We start from the raw sequence: 19,675 nt of genomic DNA, 5'->3' as shown, positions 1-19,675 counted from the left end.
GGGAGACCTCCAAGGGGGAAAAGCCCTCTCCCCACCCTCCAAGGAAAGAAAGGGGAGGGGGCTCTTGGCTTGGGGACCCCCAAGGTGGGCAGGAGCGGGGGAAGGACCAGGACAGAGCCTGGGGGAGGTGGAGAAGAAGGAAAGTGGGGGAAAGACCTCCAGGGGGGCAAAGCCCCCTCCCCACCCTCCAAGGAGGAGGACGTAAAGTGGAGGAGGGGGCTTGGCTTGGAGACCCCCAAGGTGGGCAGGAGTGGGGGGGGGGGAGAAAACAGAAACCTGGGGCGGGGGGGGGAGAAGAAGGAAAGGGGGGAGACCTCCAAGGGGGAAAAGCCCCCTCCCCACCCTCCAAGGAGGACGTAAAGTGGAGGGGGGTCTTGGCTTAGAGACCCCCAAGGTGTGCAGGAGGGAAAAAAAGGACCCTGTTGGGGGGGGGGGAGAGAGAAGAAGGAAAGGGGGGAGACCTCCAAGGGGGAAAAGCCCTCTCCCCACCCTCCAAGGAGAGAAAGGGGAGGGGGGGTCTTGGCTTTGGGACCCCCAAGGTGGGCAGGAGCGGTGGAAGGACCAGGACAGAGCCTGGGGGAGGGGGAGAAGAAGGAAAGAGGGGGAAAGACCTCCAAGGGGGAAAAGCCCCCTCCCCACCCTCCAAGGAGAGAAAGGGGAGGGGGGGCTTGGCTTGGAGACCCCTAAGGTGGGCAGGAGTGGGGGGGGGAGAGAAAACAGGAGCCTGGGGCGGGGGAGAAGAAGGAAAGAGAGGGGGAAAGACCTCCAAGGGGGCAAAGCCCCCTCCCCACCCTCCAAGGAGGGGGAGGAGAGGAGGAGGAGGAGGAGGAGGAGGGGAAGCGCCGGCGCAGAAGAGACGGAGCTGCCGACTTGGCAGCCGGGCGGAGGCGAGGAGGGCGCCGGCGGGGGTCGCGGGGCCCGGCCAAGTAAGCATCTCCCCCTCCCCTTTTGAACCTGGATTGTGGGGAGGGGGCGGAGGAGGAGGGGAGTTTTGGGGGGGTCCCCAGCCCCGATCCCCCCTTTCTCTTCTCTCCCCCCTCCGCATCTCCCGGGGCTCTTTGGGTGGGTGGGCTGCCTGCCCGTTCCCCCCTTTTTTCCTGCCCCGTTCTCCCCCACTCGGGAGCCGGCCAGCCAGCCAGCCACGTTGGCCTCGGGAGCCCGGCTGGCGGGGAGGAATTGCTGAGTCGGGGTGATGGAGCTTTGGATGGCCAGGCAGCTGGGCTGGTGGGGGTGGGTGGGTGGGTGGGGGGTCTGCTTGGTTCGGAAGGACGCCCCCCTCCCCCACGAGAAGGGGAAGAGGTGTGTTTGTGTGTGTGTGTGAAAATAACAACTTTGGAGAAAGGGCTGTGAAGGTACCGGAGGGAGGGAGGGAGAGAGAAAGAAAAGAGGGGGGAAAGAAAAGAAAGAGAAAGGAGAGAGAAATAGGGAGGGAAGGAATCAGGGAAGGAAGGGAAAGGGAGGGAGAGAAAGAGAGAGAGAGAGAAAGAAAGAAAGAACAGAGAGAGAAAGAAGAGAGAAAGAGGAAGGAAGGAAGGAAGGATGGATCCAGGAATCAAGGAAGGAGGGAAAGAGAAAGGAGAGAAAGAAGGAAGGAGGAATGAATGGATGAAGGAAGGAAGAGGAAGAGCGCGAGAAAGAGAGGGAAAGAAAAGAAAGAGGAAGAAGAGAGAAAGAGGAAGGAAGGATCAAGGAATCTAGGAAGGAAGGGAGAGAGAAAGAAAGAAAAGAGAAAAGAAAGAGAAAGGAGAGAGAAATAGGGAAGGAAGGAATCAGGGAAGGAAGGGAAAGGGAGAGAGAGAATGAGAGAGAGAGAGAAAGAAAAGAGAGAGAAAGAAGAGAGAAAGAGGAAGGAAGGCAGGATGGATCCAGGAATCAAGGAAGGAGGGAAAGAGAAAGAGAGAGAAAGAAGAAGGAAGGAGAGATGAATGGATCAAGGAAGGAAGAGGAAGAGCGAGAGAAAGAGAGGGAAAGAAAAGAAAGGAAGAAGAGAGAAAGAGGAAGGAAGGATCAAGGAATCTAGGAAGGAAGGGAGAGAGAAAGAAAAAGAAAAGAGAAAAGAGAGAGAAAGAGGAAGGACAGAAGGAAGGGTGGAAGGAAGGATCAAGGAATCAAGGAAGGAAAAGAAAGGGAAAGAAAGAGAGGGGGAAGGGAGGGAAAATAGACAAGAGGAAGGAATGAAGGAAAAAGAAGGAAAGTATGAAAATAAAAGGAAAGAAGGAAGGGAATGAGAGGAAGGAAGGAAAATAGAGAGGAAGAGGAAGGATGGCAGCAAAGGAAATAGACGGGGAAGGGGAGGAAGTCAGGAAGAAAAAAGGAAAGGAGGAGGGAAGGAAGGAAGGATAGAAGGAGAAGGAAGGAGAAAGGAAGAAGCAGGGAAGGAAGGAAAAAAGAGGGAGGGAGGAGGGGCGATGGAAGGAAGGAAGGAAAAGAGAGGAAGAAAGGATGATAGGAAAAGAAATAGACACGGAAGGAAGAAAAAGGGAAAGGGAGGAAAGACAGAAGGAAAAGAGGAAGGAAGGAAGGAAGGAAGGAAGGAAGGAAGGAAGGAAGGAAGGAAAAGAGAGGGAAGGGGGAGGGATGACAGAAAGGGGGGGAAGGAAGGAAAAGAGAAAGGGAGGGAGGAAGAAGCAGGGAAAGAAGGAAAAGAGAGGGAAGGGGGAGGGACGATAGAAGGGGAGGGAAGGAAGGAAAAGAGGAAGGGAGAGAGGAAGAAGCAGGGAAGGAAGGAAAAGAGAGGGAAGGGGGAGGGACGATAGAAGGGGAAGGAAGGAAGGAAGGAAGGAAGGAAGGAAAAACAAGCTTTTTAAAAATTAACCTTCCTCCAGAATGCAAGAAATTCTCCTGGATTTTGGGGAAAGTCACTTTCTTTAAGTTAAGGCTGGAATCCAATTCTTAACAACGCTTCTTTGTATTTTGGTCTCAGCAGGTGACGGAGTGGGACACAGCAGGAGACCCAACTGGTCTAAATGGGAGAGAGGCTGCCACCTTTGGCCCGGGAAATATGTCCCTTCCGTAACTTTTTAAGAAAGAAATGCTGGGGGAAATTTGCATGAAACTCAACCCTGGCCTCCCGCCTCTCCTTGTGAAATAAATATTTGGGGCCAAACAAAAGAAGCGCATTATATCTGGATTTACACCACCCCCCTCCCGCGCCGCAACGTCGCTCTCCCTGCTGACTCGGACATTCCCGCCTGCGGTTGAATTAGAAGAATGAAAACAAGATTATCTGGACGTTTGCCGAAGATTTTTTTTGGGGGGGGGGAAAGCAGGAAAACTCCCTCGAAATTAGAATTCATCTGGATTCGAACCTCGTCCTTTTAGCCTCGAAAAGGAGCGAGAAGCTAACTTCCCTGGAAATATTACGTTGATTTGGAAATGCCTCCCAATTCCTGGAGTTCCTCGTTTGAGATACGTGTCGGATCGGTGGGCGATTTGGAATTTTTTAGGGAAGGGGGGAACTGGATCGATGCCCGGCAGGCCTTTTCGGAATTGGCTAAAAGTTGGACTTGATCTTTAATTTTTTTTAAAAAAAAAGCAGAAGAGCGGAGAGAGAGAGAGAGAAAGAGAAAAAAAGAGGCCAAATATGAACGATAACCGCCGATGCGTCTTTGCTTGTCCTCAGGAAACAATAAATATTGCTGAATACTTTTGAAGGAATTTCTGAAAACTGGTTTGTTTGTTTGTTTGTTTAAAAAACAACGAACCCCCCAAATAATTCTGGATTGAAAAAGGAAAAGTTTGCGGGCAGATGGGAACTGTGGATCATTTGGGCTTCTTCGTTGCCAAAAGGAAACTTTTGATTTCTTTTCTTGGGTTCTGGCTGGTCTGCTTATTGCAGTTTTTTAAACCAGCGTTGGAAAAAGACGTCCCCTTAACGTCTGCTTCTCCGCTTTCTGCTCGACTCACGGATCCGTGTTCCAGCTTGTTTCATTCTTGTCTTCCTTCGCTCGATCCTTTCGGGTCTGGAAGCAATCAAGGTCGCTCCAATCGCTTTTCTGGCCTAATTTTGCTGACCCAGAAATGTGGAAAAACCTCAGAAAAACTGCTGGGGGAATAATCATAGGGAATTGCACATTGCAGCTAGACGAACTTCTAAGCATACCACAGTCACTGCACACAAATATATATAAATTATATAGGAAACCCCTGGAAAATCTCTCTAAATAGAGACTTTTTTCCCCCCCTCCCCTCACTTTGCATTGGAATTATTCATCTTGCCAAGGATTCTTTTGGAGTGTTATAGCTTCTGTGTTTGTGGTTTGTTGGCTTGCTTAAGATGAGGAAAAATCTATTTTAAAATTCTCAGGAATCTTTTTTTTCCTTTTGTTGTTTTACCCTCCGGGCACAACGTACATAGAGAGCAAGAGAGAAGAATGCTTCTAACGACTGGCTTTATTTTTTCAAGAGACTTAATATATTAAGGTGTCATTCTGGTTCCCGGAGGCTGTTCACGTCTTCTCATCCCTTTGTTTGATGTTGGAGGCCCAACATGTCTGTAAGTGTAAGTAGGAAAGAAAGAAAAAGAAAGAGAGGGAGGGAGGGAGGGGGGAAGAAAGGGAGAGAAAGAGAGAAATAAAATAAAGAAGAAAAGGGAGGGAGGGAGGGAGGAAGAAATTAAGAACCAAGGGAGGAAGGATAGGGTAAGAGAGGGAAAGAGGAAAGGGCAAGAGAAAGGAAGAAAAAAGAGAAGGAAAAAGAAAGGAAGGAGGAATGAATGAGTCAAGAAAGGTAAAAAGAGAGCGTACAGAGCGAAAGAAAGAAAAACCAAAGAAGGAAGGAAAAGAGAAAAAAGAGAGAAAGAAAGAAAGAAACAAGGAAGGGAAAGAGAAAGAAAAATAAAAAAGAATCAAGGAAGGAAGGGAAAGAGAAAGGAAAGAAAGAAGGAAGGAAGGAAGGAAAGAGAAAGAAAGAAAGAAAAAGAATCAAGGAAGGGAAAGAAAGAACCAAGGAAGAAAGGGAAAGAGAAAGAAAGAAAAATAAGAATGAAGGAAGGAAAGGAAAGAGGGAAGAAAGAAAGAAGGAAGGAATGAAAGAGAAAGAAAAAAATCAAGGGAAGATAGAAAGAATCAAGGAAGGAAGGGAAAGAGGAAATGAAAGAGAAGGAAGGAATGAAGGAGAAAGAAAGAATCAAGGAAGGGAAAGAAAGAATCAAGGAAGGGAGGGAAAGAGAAAGAAAGAAACATAAAAAGAATCAAGGAAGGGAAAGAAAGGGAAGAAAAAGAAGGAAGGAATGAAAGAAAGAAAGAAAAAGACTCAAGGAAGGGAAGAAAGAAAGAAAGAATCAAGGAAAGAGAAAGAAAGAAAAAGAATGAAGGAAGGAAGGGAAAGAAAGGGAAGAAAGAAAGAAGGAATGAAAGAAAGAAAATCAAGGAAGGGAAGATAGAAAAAAAGAATCAAGGAAGGAAGGGAAAGAGAAAGAAAGAAAGAAAGAGAATCAAGGAAGGAAGGGAAAGAGAAAGAAAGAAAGAAAGAGAATCAAGGAAGGAAGGGAAAGAGAAAGAAAGAAAGAAAGAATCAAGGAAGGAAGGGAAAGAGAAAGAAAGAAAGAGAATCAAGGAAGGAAGGGAAAGAGAAAGAAAGAAAGAAAGAGAATCAAGGAAGGAAGGGAAAGAGAAAGAAAGAAAAAGAGAATCAAGGAAGGAAGGGAAAGAGAAAGAAAGAAAGAAAGAAAGAGAATCAAGGAAGGAAGGGAAAGAGAAAGAAAGAAAGAAAGAAAGAGAATCAAGGAAGGAAGGGAAAGAGAAAGAAAGAAAGAAAGAGAATCAAGGAAGGAAGGGAAAGAGAAAGAAAGAAAGAGAATCAAGGAAGGAAGGGAAAGAGAAAGAAAGAAAGAAAGAGAATCAAGGAAGGAAGGGAAAGAGAAAGAAAGAAAGAAAGAAAGAGAATCAAGGAAGGAAGGGAAAGAGAAAGAAAGAAAGAAAGAATCAAGGAAGGAAGGGAAAGAGAAAGAAAGAAAGAGAATCAAGGAAGGAAGGGAAAGAGAAAGAAAGAAAGAAAGAGAATCAAGGAAGGAAGGGAAAGAGAAAGAAAGAAAGAAAGAGAATCAAGGAAGGAAGGGAAAGAGAAAGAAAGAAAGAAAGAGAATCAAGGAAGGAAGGGAAAGAGAAAGAAAGAAAGAAAGAGAATCAAGGAAGGAAGGGAAAGAGAAAGAAAGAAAGAAAGAAAGAGAATCAAGGAAGGAAGGGAAAGAGAAAGAAAGAAAGAAAGAGAATCAAGGAAGGAAGGGAAAGAGAAAGAAAGAAAGAAAGAATCAAGGAAGGAAGGGAAAGAGAAAGAAAGAAAGAAAGAGAATCAAGGAAGGAAGGGAAAGAGAAAGAAAGAAAGAAAGAGAATCAAGGAAGGAAGGGAAAGAGAAAGAAAGAAAGAAAGAGAATCAAGGAAGGAAGGGAAAGAGAAAGAAAGAAAGAAAGAGAATCAAGGAAGGAAGGGAAAAAGAAAGAAAGAAAGAGAATCAAGGAAGGAAGGGAAAGAGAAAGGAAATAAAGAAGGAAGGAATGAAGGAGAAAGAAAGAAAGAATCAAGGAAGGGAAAGAATCAAGGAAGAAAGGGAAAGAGAAAGAAAGAAACAAGAAGAATCAAGGAAGGGAAAGAGAAAGGGAAGAAAAAGAAGGAAGGAATGAGAAAGAAAGAAAAAGACTCAAGGAAGGGAAGAAAGAAAGAATCAAGGAAGGAAGGGAAAGAGAAAGAAAAGAAAAAAATATCAAGGAAGGAAGGGAAAGAGAAAAGAAAAGAGAAAGGAAGATTAAAGAGAAAATAAAGAAAGAAGGGAAGGAAAAGAGAAAGAAAAGAGAGAGAATGAAAGAAAGAAGGGAAAGAAATCAAAGGTTACCCTGACCACAATTTGTAGTAAAACAGGATTGAGAACAATTTTGACCCTCAGGGGAAAGATTTGCATTTCAAGGTGATTTCGGCTCCTTATTATCTGCAAACACGATAAGTGGCAGTGAAGGCTTTGATGTATTGTTGACTTGGGTTGACAAAGAGGGGCACCGAAAAAGATTTTGGGGTGGTGGGGAAGAGGGAGGAACTCAAGGCTCTCCTTAATTACTTTTGCAACTCAAAATACTTTTCCCCTAAAAAAAATCAGCCCTTTTTGAGGTTTTACTTTTTCAAGCTGCATCTCTGGAAAAGCACTTTTCATGCGGTTGTGGCTAAACACAGGCAGTCCTTGACTTACAACAGTTCGCTTAATGACCGAAATTACGCCGGGACTGAAAAAAAATGATGTAGGACCGTTTTTTCACACTTATGACTCCTGAGCCACACTTATGACCATTGCAGCATCCCCGTGGTCACATGATCAAAATGCAGACGCTGGGCAACCGACTCGTAGTTATGGCGGTCGCGGTGTGGGGGAGTGTCAGATGATTCCCTTTTCGCGGCTTTCTGACAAGCAAAGTCCACGGGGGAAGCCAGATCCACTTAACGACTGGGTTACTAACCGAACAGTGGCACGGATTCGCTTAACAGCCGTGGCCACAAAAGGGTGTAAAACTCACTTTACAAACGTCTCGCTTAGCAACAAAAAATGTTGCCCTCCGTTGTGGTCGTAAGTCGAGGATTGCCTCTAAAGGGAAAATCGAGCGGCTTAGGGGTTTAGGAATCCCTTCTCACGCTTAAAGAAGGCTCCCCTCGCCAGTCTGAAAAATACGGCAGCTTTTCCTGAAGCGCAAAGTTAGGCCTCACTTCAATTTTGCGTTGACGATTGAAATATTTCCCGTCGATAACGTACGATTTTGGCTGAAATTCGTCAACTTTCTGCTTTCTGGGTCTTAAAACTCCCCTCCCCCCCAATGAGATCATTTCTGGCTAAATTTTATTTGTCAACACCCAGATGAGTGATTTCACTTTTTTCCTTGTCCGCCAAGTAACCATCAAAATCATATCCGCCCTCACCCCGTCAGAAACAAGATTATTGCTTGAGATTTATATTCTGTTTTAACCAGATCTTGGATTCAGCCGGTTCGGAACGGTTCAACCGAAGTGGTAGCAGCAAATTGCGGGCGGCCGCCTCGGCTCCAAAACGTCCTGTGTAGCCCCGTTTTCGACGCTGCGGACATGCGTGCACGCTGCACATGTGATCAAAGCGCATGCGCCCAAGGCGGGCGCACGATGCAAGTGTCCGTCCGCATGCGCGCTCACAGTTATGAACCTAAATGAATCCCACCGCCGATTTTAACATGATTATTAGAGTTTGCAGGACTCTGGGATGGCTTAAGCAAAAGCTGGGGTGGGGGGGGGGGGAAATGGGGAATCAGAGCTTGTCCTCAACGTACGACCACAATGGAGCCCAGAATTTCTGCCGCTAAGTGAGACGTTGGTGAAGTGAGTTTTGCCCCCTTTACGACCTTGTGAAATGAATCGCCGCTGTTCGTTAAGTAAACGACACGGTTGTTAAGTGAATCCGGCTTCCCCGTGGACATTGCTTGTCGGACGGTCGCAAAAGGGGATCGCGTGACCCCGGGACACTGCGACCGTCGTAAATACGAGTCAGTTGGCAAGTGTCGGAATTCTGATTACGTGTGCGGGAGGATGGTGCAACGGTTGTAAGTGTGAAAAAAAGCTCCCGAGTCACTTTTTTCCCGTGCTGTTGTAACTTCGAAACGTCACTAAGCGAATTGTTTGTCAGTCAAAGACTACCTTTACTTATTTTTTAATGTTTTGTGGGTTGGTAAATCCATCTCTCTCATCCAACAAAAATGTAGAAAAAGACAAAAGATAAAATGATAATACTAAAAATAAATATTTTTAGTAGGACCATCCATGCGGTGATGGCAATAATAAAGCCTAATAAATTTATTAGTTAAAAGGAAAATTAATAACAAAAAAAAACCTCAATTAAAAAGTGGATTAAGAACCTCTTTTTCTGGCATCAGTTTTCTAGGTTTCTACGACATGGTATAAACACTATAGATAATCCTCCACTTACAACCACAATTCAGCCCCAGATTTACGTTGCTAAGTGAGATATTTATTAAGTGAGTTTTGCCTCATTTTACGACTTTTCTCATCGCGGTCATTAAATGAATCCCTGCCGTTGTTAAGTAAGTGACACGATGGAATCCAGCTTCCTTATGGACGTTAGCTTGTAAGATGGTCGTGAAAGAGATCGTGTTGGCAAGGGTCTGAATTCGGATTACACGACGGATGTCGCAACGGTCGTAAGTGTGAAAAAAGCTCCTAAATCACTTTTTTTAATCCAGGAAATGTTCAGCAATTGAGTTTTAAGTTTAAAAAAGTTTTGGTTGCAAAACTCCACAATTGTTTATAAATGGGAACGCTGAGCAATGCCGGAATTTGTCTTTTCGTTCATCCCGTTCCCAATTTTTGGGCAGATTTCCCAGCCAAACGTTTATTTTTCGGAGGAATTCAAGCACGGATTTAAAAATGCAACTTCTCCGGGCAGTCTTAAAAGAAGTCCGCCCCTAGTGGGTAGAGCCCATTCAGAATATCAGGGAAGGGGAAATGGCCAGATTAAGGGCCGTTTAAAAACTCCCCGCCAGTGAAGAGCTAACATTATCCCTGAAGCACTAGTTTTCTACATGCGGGGAGAGTAAATTTGCAGTCCTTTGGCTTGGGGCTTTCTCAACCAGATGTTTCCAAAGCTGTTTCAGCCAACAGCTTCTAGGTTCCTTAGGGAACAGGATGATGGGATATAGCTGCCTGGGAGGCAGTTGGAAAAAATAGAATAGCTGGGCATGATGGGAGGTGTAGTTGTAAGAAGTACCTGTGCAACTTTGTCCTGTGGTATAATAACCTTTCTCATGCATATATATTTTTAAATGTTACCCCTATGTAGAGATCTAACGCAGAAGCCTACAGAGTTTTTAATGTACAGACAGTCCTACTTTAGCGACCACAGTCGGGTAATTTGATTGTCGGTCGCTAAGTGAAACATGATTTCCCAATCTTGGTTCTGTTTTTCTTCGCTTGGCAGACCTGCAGTAGTCATAAGTGCAAGAACTGGTCGCAAAGTTCCTTCCTTATTACTGTTGGGACCACAATTGGTCACTAAGCGAGACAGTCACTAAACAAGGACTACATATTATAGAAAGGGAGATGCTCATACAGACAAACATTAAAACTTACAGTTGTTGGTCCCAACAACTGTATGTTTTGCAACCCCAAAAAAAGTCATTTTAGCATCTTGGTTGTGGATAGTCGTGTGAACTGGGAACTCTGGGAGTTGTAGTTTGAGGATTCTGGGAGTCGTAGTCTGGGGATTCTGGGAGTTGTGGTCTGGGAATTCTGGGAGTTGTAGTCTGGGAAGTCTGGGAGTTGTGGTCTTGGAATTCTGGGAGTTGTAGTCTGGGAATTCTGGGAGTTGTGGTCTGGGAATTCTGGGAGTTGTAGTCTGGGAATTCTGGGAGTTGTCTTGGAATTCTGGGAGTTGTAGTTTGGGGATTCTGGGAGTTGTAGTCTGGGAATTCTGGGAGTTGTAGTCTTGGAATTCTGGGAGTTGTAGTCTTGGAATTCTGGGAATTGTAGTCTTGGAATTCTGGGAATTGTAGTTTGGGGATTCTGGGAGTTGTAGTCTGGGAATTCTGAGAGTTGTAGTCTGGGAATTCTGAGAGTTGTAGTCTGGGAATTCTGAGAGTTGTAGTCTAAGAATTCTGGGAGTTGTAGTCTTGGAATTCTGGGAGTTGTCTTGGAATTCTGGGAATTGTAGTTTGGGGATTCTGGGAGTTGTAGTCTTGGAATTCTGGGAGTTGTGGTCTTGGAATTCTGGGAGTTGTAGTCTTGGAATTCTGAGAGTTGTGGTCTAGGAATTCTGGGAATTGTAGTTTGGGGATTCTGGGAGTTGTAGTCTGGGAATTCTGGGAGTTGTAGTCTTGGAATTCTGGGAGTTGTAGTCTTGGAATTCTGGGAATTGTAGTCTTGGAATTCTGGGAATTGTAGTTTGGGGATTCTGGGAGTTGTAGTCTGGGAATTCTGAGAGTTGTAGTCTGGGAATTCTGAGAGTTGTAGTCTAAGAATTCTGGGAGTTGTAGTCTTGGAATTCTGGGAGTTGTCTTGGAATTCTGGGAGTTGTAGTTTGGGGATTCTGGGAGTTGTAGTCTTGGAATTCTGGGAGTTGTGGTCTTGGAATTCTGGGAGTTGTAGTCTTGGAATTCTGAGAGTTGTGGTCTAGGAATTCTGGGAATTGTAGTTTGGGGATTCTGGGAGTTGTAGTCTTGGAATTCTGGGAGTTGTAGTCTTGGAATTCTGGGAGTTGTAGTCTTGGAATTCTGGGAATTGTAGTTTGGGGATTCTGGGAGTTGTAGTCTTGGAATTCTGAGAGTTGTAGTCTGGGAATTCTGAGAGTTGTAGTCTTGGAATTCTGGGAGTTGTAGTCTGGGAATTCTGAGAGTTGTAGTCTTGGAATTCTGGGAGTTGTAGTCTTGGAATTCTGAGAGTTGTGGTCTAGGAATTCTGGGAGTTGTAGTCTGGGAATTCTGAGAGTTGTAGTCTTGGAATTCTGGGAGTTGTAGTCTGGGAATTCTGGGAGTTGTGGTCTTGGAATTCTGGGAGTTGTAGTCTTGGAATTCTGAGAGTTGTGGTCTAGGAATTCTGGGAATTGTAGTTTGGGGATTCTGGGAGTTGTAGTCTGGGAATTCTGGGAGTTGTAGTCTTGGAATTCTGGGAGTTGTAGTCTTGGAATTCTGGGAATTGTAGTCTTGGAATTCTGGGAATTGTAGTTTGGGGATTCTGAGAGTTGTAGTCTGGGAATTCTGAGAGTTGTAGTCTAAGAATTCTGGGAGTTGTAGTCTTGGAATTCTGGGAGTTGTCTTGGAATTCTGGGAGTTGTAGTTTGGGGATTCTGGGAGTTGTAGTCTTGGAATTCTGGGAGTTGTGGTCTTGGAATTCTGGGAGTTGTAGTCTTGGAATTCTGAGAGTTGTGGTCTAGGAATTCTGGGAATTGTAGTTTGGGGATTCTGGGAGTTGTAGTCTTGGAATTCTGGGAGTTGTAGTCTTGGAATTCTGGGAGTTGTAGTCTTGGAATTCTGGGAATTGTAGTTTGGGGATTCTGGGAGTTGTAGTCTTGGAATTCTGAGAGTTGTAGTCTGGGAATTCTGAGAGTTGTAGTCTTGGAATTCTGGGAGTTGTCTTGGAATTCTGGGAGTTGTAGTTTGGGGATTCTGGGAGTTGTAGTCTTGGAATTCTGGGAGTTGTAGTCTTGGAATTCTGAGAGTTGTGGTCTAGGAATTCTGGGAATTGTAGTTTGGGGATTCTGGGAGTTGTAGTCTTGGAATTCTGGGAGTTGTCTTGGAATTCTGGGAATTGTAGTTTGGGGATTCTGGGAGTTGTAGTCTTGGAATTCTGAGAGTTGTAGTCTGGGAATTCTGAGAGTTGTAGTCTTGGAATTCTGGGAGTTGTAGTCTGGGAATTCTGAGAGTTGTAGTCTTGGAATTCTGGGAGTTGTAGTCTTGGAATTCTGAGAGTTGTGGTCTAGGAATTCTGGGAGTTGTAGTCTGGGAATTCTGAGAGTTGTAGTCTTGGAATTCTGGGAGTTGTAGTCTGGGAATTCTGGGAGTTGTGGTCTTGGAATTCTGGGAGTTGTAGTCTTGGAATTCTGAGAGTTGTGGTCTAGGAATTCTGGGAATTGTAGTTTGGGGATTCTGGGAGTTGTAGTCTGGGAATTCTGGGAGTTGTAGTCTTGGAATTCTGGGAGTTGTAGTCTTGGAATTCTGGGAATTGTAGTCTTGGAATTCTGGGAATTGTAGTTTGGGGATTCTGAGAGTTGTAGTCTGGGAATTCTGAGAGTTGTAGTCTAAGAATTCTGGGAGTTGTAGTCTTGGAATTCTGGGAGTTGTCTTGGAATTCTGGGAGTTGTAGTTTGGGGATTCTGGGAGTTGTAGTCTTGGAATTCTGGGAGTTGTGGTCTTGGAATTCTGGGAGTTGTAGTCTTGGAATTCTGAGAGTTGTGGTCTAGGAATTCTGGGAATTGTAGTTTGGGGATTCTGGGAGTTGTAGTCTTGGAATTCTGGGAGTTGTAGTCTTGGAATTCTGGGAGTTGTAGTCTTGGAATTCTGGGAATTGTAGTTTGGGGATTCTGGGAGTTGTAGTCTTGGAATTCTGAGAGTTGTAGTCTGGGAATTCTGAGAGTTGTAGTCTTGGAATTCTGGGAGTTGTCTTGGAATTCTGGGAGTTGTAGTTTGGGGATTCTGGGAGTTGTAGTCTTGGAATTCTGGGAGTTGTAGTCTTGGAATTCTGAGAGTTGTGGTCTAGGAATTCTGGGAATTGTAGTTTGGGGATTCTGGGAGTTGTAGTCTTGGAATTCTGGGAGTTGTCTTGGAATTCTGGGAATTGTAGTTTGGGGATTCTGGGAGTTGTAGTCTTGGAATTCTGGGAGTTGTAGTCTTGGAATTCTGGGAGTTGTAGTCTTGGAATTCTGGGAATTGTAGTTTGGGGATTCTGGGAGTTGTAGTCTTGGAATTCTGGGAGTTGTAGTCTTGGAATTCTGGGAGTTGTAGTCTTGGAATTCTGGGAATTGTAGTTTGGGGATTCTGGGAGTTGTAGTCTTGGAATTCTGGGAGTTGTAGTCTTGGAATTCTGGGAGTTGTAGTCTTGGAATTCTGGGAATTGTAGTTTGGGGATTCTGGGAGTTGTAGTCTTGGAATTCTGGGAGTTGTAGTCTTGGAATTCTGGGAGTTGTAGTCTTGGAATTCTGGGAGTTGTAGTTTGGGGATTCTGGGAGTTGTAGTCTTGGAATTCTGGGAGTTGTAGTCTTGGAATTCTGAGAGTTGTGGTCTAGGAATTCTGGGAATTGTAGTTTGGGGATTCTGGGAGTTGTAGTCTTGGAATTCTGGGAGTTGTCTTGGAATTCTGGGAATTGTAGTCTGGGGATTCTGGGAGTTGTAGTCTTGGAATTCTGGGAGTTGTAGTCTTGGAATTCTGGGAGTTGTAGTCTTGGAATTCTGGGAATTGTAGTTTGGGGATTCTGGGAGTTGTAGTCTTGGAATTCTGAGAGTTGTAGTCTGGGAATTCTGAGAGTTGTAGTCTTGGAATTCTGGGAGTTGTAGTCTTGGAATTCTGGGAGTTGTCTTGGAATTCTGGGAATTGTAGTTTGGGGATTCTGGGAGTTGTAGTCTTGGAATTCTGGGAGTTGTAGTCTTGGAATTCTGGGAGTTGTCTTGGAATTCTGGGAATTGTAGTTTGGGGATTCTGGGAGTTGTAGTCTTGGAATTCTGGGAGTTGTAGTCTTGGAATTCTGGGAGTTGTAGTCTTGGAATTCTGGGAATTGTAGTTTGGGGATTCTGGGAGTTGTAGTCTTGGAATTCTGAGAGTTGTAGTCTGGGAATTCTGAGAGTTGTAGTCTTGGAATTCTGGGAGTTGTAGTCTTGGAATTCTGGGAGTTGTCTTGGAATTCTGGGAATTGTAGTTTGGGGATTCTGGGAGTTGTAGTCTTGGAATTCTGGGAGTTGTAGTCTTGGAATTCTGGGAGTTGTAGTCTTGGAATTCTGGGAATTGTAGTTTGGGGATTCTGGGAGTTGTAGTCTTGGAATTCTGAGAGTTGTAGTCTGGGAATTCTGAGAGTTGTAGTCTTGGAATTCTGGGAGTTGTGGTCTTGGAATTCTGGGAGTTGTAGTCTTGGAATTCTGAGAGTTGTAGTTGGGAATTCTGAGAGTTGTGGTCTAGGAATTCTGGGAGTTGTAGTCTTAAGAATTCTGGGGGGTTGCAGTCTTGGAATTCTGGGAGTTGTAGTCTTTAAGAATTCTGGATATCGTAGTCTGTAGAGCAGGGCTTAACACCAAACTTTGGAAAGTGTGACTTGAGCCCTGAGTATCCACCTTGTTTTTTTGTCCACAGGCGCAGTTGTGTCGTGCGCTCTACGACAACACGGCCGAGTGTCCGGACGAACTCTCCTTCAACAAAGGAGACCTTATGGTCCTCCTCCAGCCAGAAGGGACCGGCCTGGAGGGCTGGCACCTGTGTTCCTTGCACGGCCAGCAAGGGATCGTGCCCGCCAACAGGGTGAAGGTTCTCCCCGAGTCGGGATCTCACCCAAATCACACCCCGGCAGAGGTCTACCAGGTCCCGAAGAAGGAAGGTCTTCTTCTGATGGGGAAGATCTCAGATGGATCCATGGACGGATGGAGAAGAAGAGATCAAACGAAAGAAGAAGAAGAGGTGAGAAGGGGGGGGGGGGGGAACCTGGAGGTCTTCTCCTGCTTGTTGGTCTCCATGGTGTCACCTTGGAGAGGTGACACGAAACATCCCCAGGGACTTGCTACCGTCTACTCAAACTTCTACCCAAGATGAGAAAGATGGACTTCAATATCTTCCACCAGAGCAGCGTTCGCTGCTCTGGTGGAAGATATTGAAGTCCATCTTTCTCATCTTGGGTAGAAGTTTGAGTAGACGGTAGACAAGTGTATTGAGAGATTCCCACCCATTTTAGCTGTGTGTGGATGATGGGAACTGTCCTCCACCATATCTACAAGTTCCCAGGGTGGAGAAGTATGCCTACTAGAAGAGCTGTTGAGGAGCAACTTTTCGATCTTCTAAACCCCCCTAAGATGTTGACCCCCAAACTTGCTTTTGAGGTCCACTTGGATGGGATGGGTCACCCAACCAACCCCGATGAAAGCTGGTTTCCTCCGCCACACCAAACCACAAACGCTCCACCCCCATTGTAGCCTAGCCAGGTTGGTGCGCAACCTATCTTGAGATATGGTTTTGAAGCTCCAGGGATCATCAGCTCCTTCTCTCCAGATCCTGATTCCTGGTTTCTCCTTGTCTTTTTCTTCCACCCCAGGTCTATGAGATCCCACCACCGGCAAGGCCCTGCCCGTTGCCCCCAGAAGGGATCTACAGGGTCCCTCGGGGGACCCGGAGGGAAGAAGATTCTGCAGAGGTATTTTGAGAGGCCAAAGGAGAAGATGGGCCCGGGGTCTGTTTTGGCCTTTTCTTGCCACAGTTGTTAAAGTGAATCACTGCAATTGTTAAGTGAGTCACCCGGTTGTTAAGTGAATGGCTTTCCCCATCAGCTTTGCTTGTCGGAAGGTCGCTAAAGGGGGGTCACATGACCCAGGGAAACTAACGGTCATCAGTATGAGTCAGTTGCCAAGTGTCTGGTTTTTGATCACGTGGTTGTGGGGATGGGGCAACGGTCGTAAGTGTGAAAAACATCTCTTCAAATGGTCACTAAACAAATAATTGTAAATCAAGAACTATCTGTTTTGTCAACTGAGATGGCATGGCTATTTTATTTTATTATTTTACTTTATATTTTATTTTACTTTACTTTTTAATTTCATTTTATATTTTTATTTTATTTCTTTTTTTTTAGTTTATTACAATTTTTTATTTTAGCGTATTATTCTACTCCATTCTTTGATTTTACTTTATTAATTTATTTTATTATTTTGTTGATTTTATTATTTGGTTATTCTACTCTATTCTTTGATTTTACTTTACTATTTTATTTTACTGATTTATTTATTCTTTTATTCTTCTATTCTTTTATTTTACTTCATTTTATCATTCCACCCTCCATTGTTTTATTTCATTTTTCTTCTTTTTTATTTTATTCTTCTAAATCTATCCTTTTTATTTTATTCTTTTAAATCTATTCTTTTTTTATTTTACTTTGCTATTTTATTTATTTATTCTTTTATTTTATTCTTCTATTCTTTCATTTTACTTTATTTCATTATTTTACACTCCATTGTTTTATTTTATTTCGTTCTTTTTTTATTTTACTCTTCTAAATCTATCCCTTTTTATTTTATTCTTCTAAATCTATCCCTTTTTATTTTATTCTTCTAAATCTATCCCTTTTTATTTTACTCTGCTATTTTAATTTATTTATTTATTCTTTTATTTTATTCCTCTATTCTTTTATTTTACTTTATTTTCTTATTCCGCCCTCCACTATTTTGTTTCATTCTTCTTCTTCTTTTATGTTATTCTTCTAAATCTGTCCCTTTTTATTTTATTCTTTGAAATCTATTCTTTTAAATCTATTCTTTTTTATTTTACTTTGCTATTTTATTTTATTGTTTATTTATTTATTCCTTTATTTTATTCTTCTATTCTTTCATTTTACTTTATTTTATCATCCCACCCTCCATTGTTTTATTTCATTTTCCTTCTTTTTTATTTTACTCTTCTAAATCTGTCCCTTTTTATTTTATTCTTCTAAATCTATCCTGTTTTATTTTGCTCTGCTATTTTAATTTATTTATTCTTTTATTTTATTCCTCTATTCTTTCATTTTACTTTATTTTCTTATTCCACCCTCCACTGTTTTGTTTCATTCTTCTTCTTCTGTTTTACTCTTCTATATCTGTCCCTTTTTATTTTATTCTTCTAAATCTATCCTGTTTTATTTTGCTCTGCTATTTTAATTTATTTATTCTTTTATTTTATTCCTCTATTCTTTCATTTTACTTTATTTTCTTATTCCACCCTCCACTGTTTTGTTTCATTCTTCTTCTTCTGTTTTACTCTTCTAAATCTGTCCCTTTTTATTTTATTCTTCTAAATCTATCCTGTTTTATTTTATTCTGCTATTTTAATTAATTTATTTATTCTTTTACTTTATTCCTCTATTCTTTCATTTTACTTTATTTTCTTATTCCACCCTCCACTGTTTTGTTTCATTCTTCTTCTTTTATTTTATTCTTCTAAATCTGTCCCTTTTTATGTTATTCTTCTAAATCTATCCGGTTTTGTTTTATTCTTCTCAATCTATTCTTTTTTTTTATTTCACTTTGCTCTTTTATTTTATTGTCATTTCTCTTGTTTCATTTTATGATCTTTTTTTTTTAAAAAATCTTTTCTTACATTATATGTGATTGCCACCTGACCGCCGGCCAACTGGTTTCTATTCTAAATCTACCCCGGGAGTCAAAATCTCAGCTGGTTTCAGGGGGTCACGTTTGATCTCGGCGCCAGTTGCCATCGGCTGGTGCGCCCGGTGGCGACCGGCAAAGCCTCCAGGGAGGGGGAACGGGGGCCGATAACTGGCTGCGCCTGTTGGATTAAATTTTATGCCTGTCCTGCCGCTGAGAGTAATTGTATCTGAGTCCTTTAGAAAGGGGAACAGCTGCCTTTCCCATCCCAACCAACATTCGCCTTAAATGGAGACACACATTTGTGGGAAGGACAGGTGAGAATGCGGAGGTTAGCAGCTGGGGAAGTTTGAAAACAAAATGCTAGACTGTAATTTTTGGGAGCGTCCCCCCGGTGCCTTTTGAAGCTGGGGATATCTGTCAATACCAGAGGGGCATCCAGAAGACAGGCTTAAGATACAGAAGGATCTCGACAAACTTGAACATTGGGCGCTATCTAACAAAATGAAATTCAATGGTGAAAAGAGTCAGGTTCTACATTTAGGCAAGAAAAACGAAACGCACAGGGACAGTATAGGTGGTACCTTGCTCAACAGTAGTAACTGTGAGAGGGATCTTGGAGTCCTAGTGGACAACCATTTAAATAGGAGCCAGCCGTGTGCAGCAGCTGCCAAAAAAGCCAACACAGTTCTAGGCTGCATCAACAGAGGGATAGAATCAAGATCACGTGAAGTGTTAATACCACTTTACAATCCCTTGGTAAGGCCATACTTGGAATATTGCATTCAGTTTTGGTCGCCACGATGTAAAAAAAAAAAGACGTGGAGACTCTAGAAAGAGTGCAGAGAAGAGCAACAAAGAGGACTAGGGGACTGGAGGCTAAAACATACGAAGAACGGTTGCAGGAACTGGGTATGTCTAGTTGAATGCAAAGAAGGACTAGGGGAGACATGACAGCAGTCTTCCAATATCTCAGAGGTTGCCACAAAGAAGAGGGAGTCAAGCTATTCTCCAAAACACCTGCGGGTAGAACAAGAAGCAATGGGTGGAAACTAATCAAGGAGAGAAGCAACTTAGAACTGAGGAGAAATTTCCTGACAGTTAGAACAATTAATCAGTGGAACAGAAGTTGCCTCCGAAAGTTGTGAATGCCCCAACACTGGAGGTCTTTAAGAAGATGTTGGATAGCCATTGTCTGAAGTGGTGTACGGTTTCCTGCCTAGGTAGGGGGTTGGACTAGAAGGCCTCCAAGATCCCTTCCAACTCTGCTATTCTATTCTATTCTATTCTACTAATACTAAAAGCCTTAGTAAGACCACACCTGGAATATTGCACCCAGTTTTGGTCACCACCCTATAAAAAGAGGAAGTTGTGGGAGCTTCATCCCTGGAGGCTTTCAAGAAGAGACTGTCAGAAACGGTGTAGGGTCTCTTGCTTGGATGGGGGGTTGGACTAGATGACCTACGAGCTCCCTTCCGATTCTGTTCAACTGTAAACCAAAATGGTCACCGTCTCTACGGGACAGTTTAGGTCCAACTGGACTGTCCAGCGGCAAAAGAGGTGGCAATAGATCCAGCAGCGAGCAATAAATACAGAAAGTCCTGAAGTTACAAATCGTTCGTTTAGTGAACGGCGCTGAAAAAAAGTAACCTGTGACCGTTTTTCACACTTATAACGGTGATCAAAATTCAGCCGCTTCGGAACTGGCATGTATTTCTGACGGTTGCAGTGTCCCAGGCAGAGGTGGGATTCAGCCAGTTTGGAAATCGGCTCTATGCCGTCCTTTTTCTACTATCTTAGTGTTTCCCAAGCTCACTACTTGACCATGTGTGGACTTCAATTCCCAGAATTCCCCAGCCATAAACATCTCCAAGTGGCCAAGGCTGAAAACCAGC

The 19,675-nt window shown here is 43.6% G+C and overlaps 1 protein-coding gene across 4 annotated transcripts in view; it reads left to right on the top strand.

The window, feature by feature from the left end:
• The first annotated feature begins 858 nt into the window (after positions 1-858).
• EFS (embryonal Fyn-associated substrate) overlaps positions 859-19,675 on the top strand; it is a 28,733-nt gene continuing 9,916 nt past the window's right edge. The window contains exons 1-4 of one of the 4 annotated variants that reach the window (XM_081969419.1): positions 859-926; positions 2,924-4,495; positions 14,791-15,111; positions 15,740-15,838. In XM_081969419.1, coding sequence (XP_081825545.1) covers positions 4,490-4,495; positions 14,791-15,111; positions 15,740-15,838 — 426 coding nt within the window. In that variant the 5' untranslated portion in view covers positions 859-926; positions 2,924-4,489. Of the gene's footprint in view, positions 927-2,923; positions 4,502-8,262; positions 9,162-14,790; positions 15,112-15,739; positions 15,839-19,675 lie in introns of those variants that run through there. The other 3 variants (XM_081969417.1, XM_081969418.1, XM_081969420.1) reach the window with 3 other exon arrangements.

The sequence above is a fragment of the Natrix helvetica genome (genome assembly GCF_964273705.1).
Source record: "Natrix helvetica genome assembly, chromosome: W".
Classification (NCBI taxonomy): domain Eukaryota; kingdom Metazoa; phylum Chordata; class Lepidosauria; order Squamata; family Natricidae; genus Natrix; species Natrix helvetica.
The sequence above is the reverse complement of the archived record's forward strand: the minus strand, read 5'-3'. Positions and strand labels throughout refer to the sequence as shown.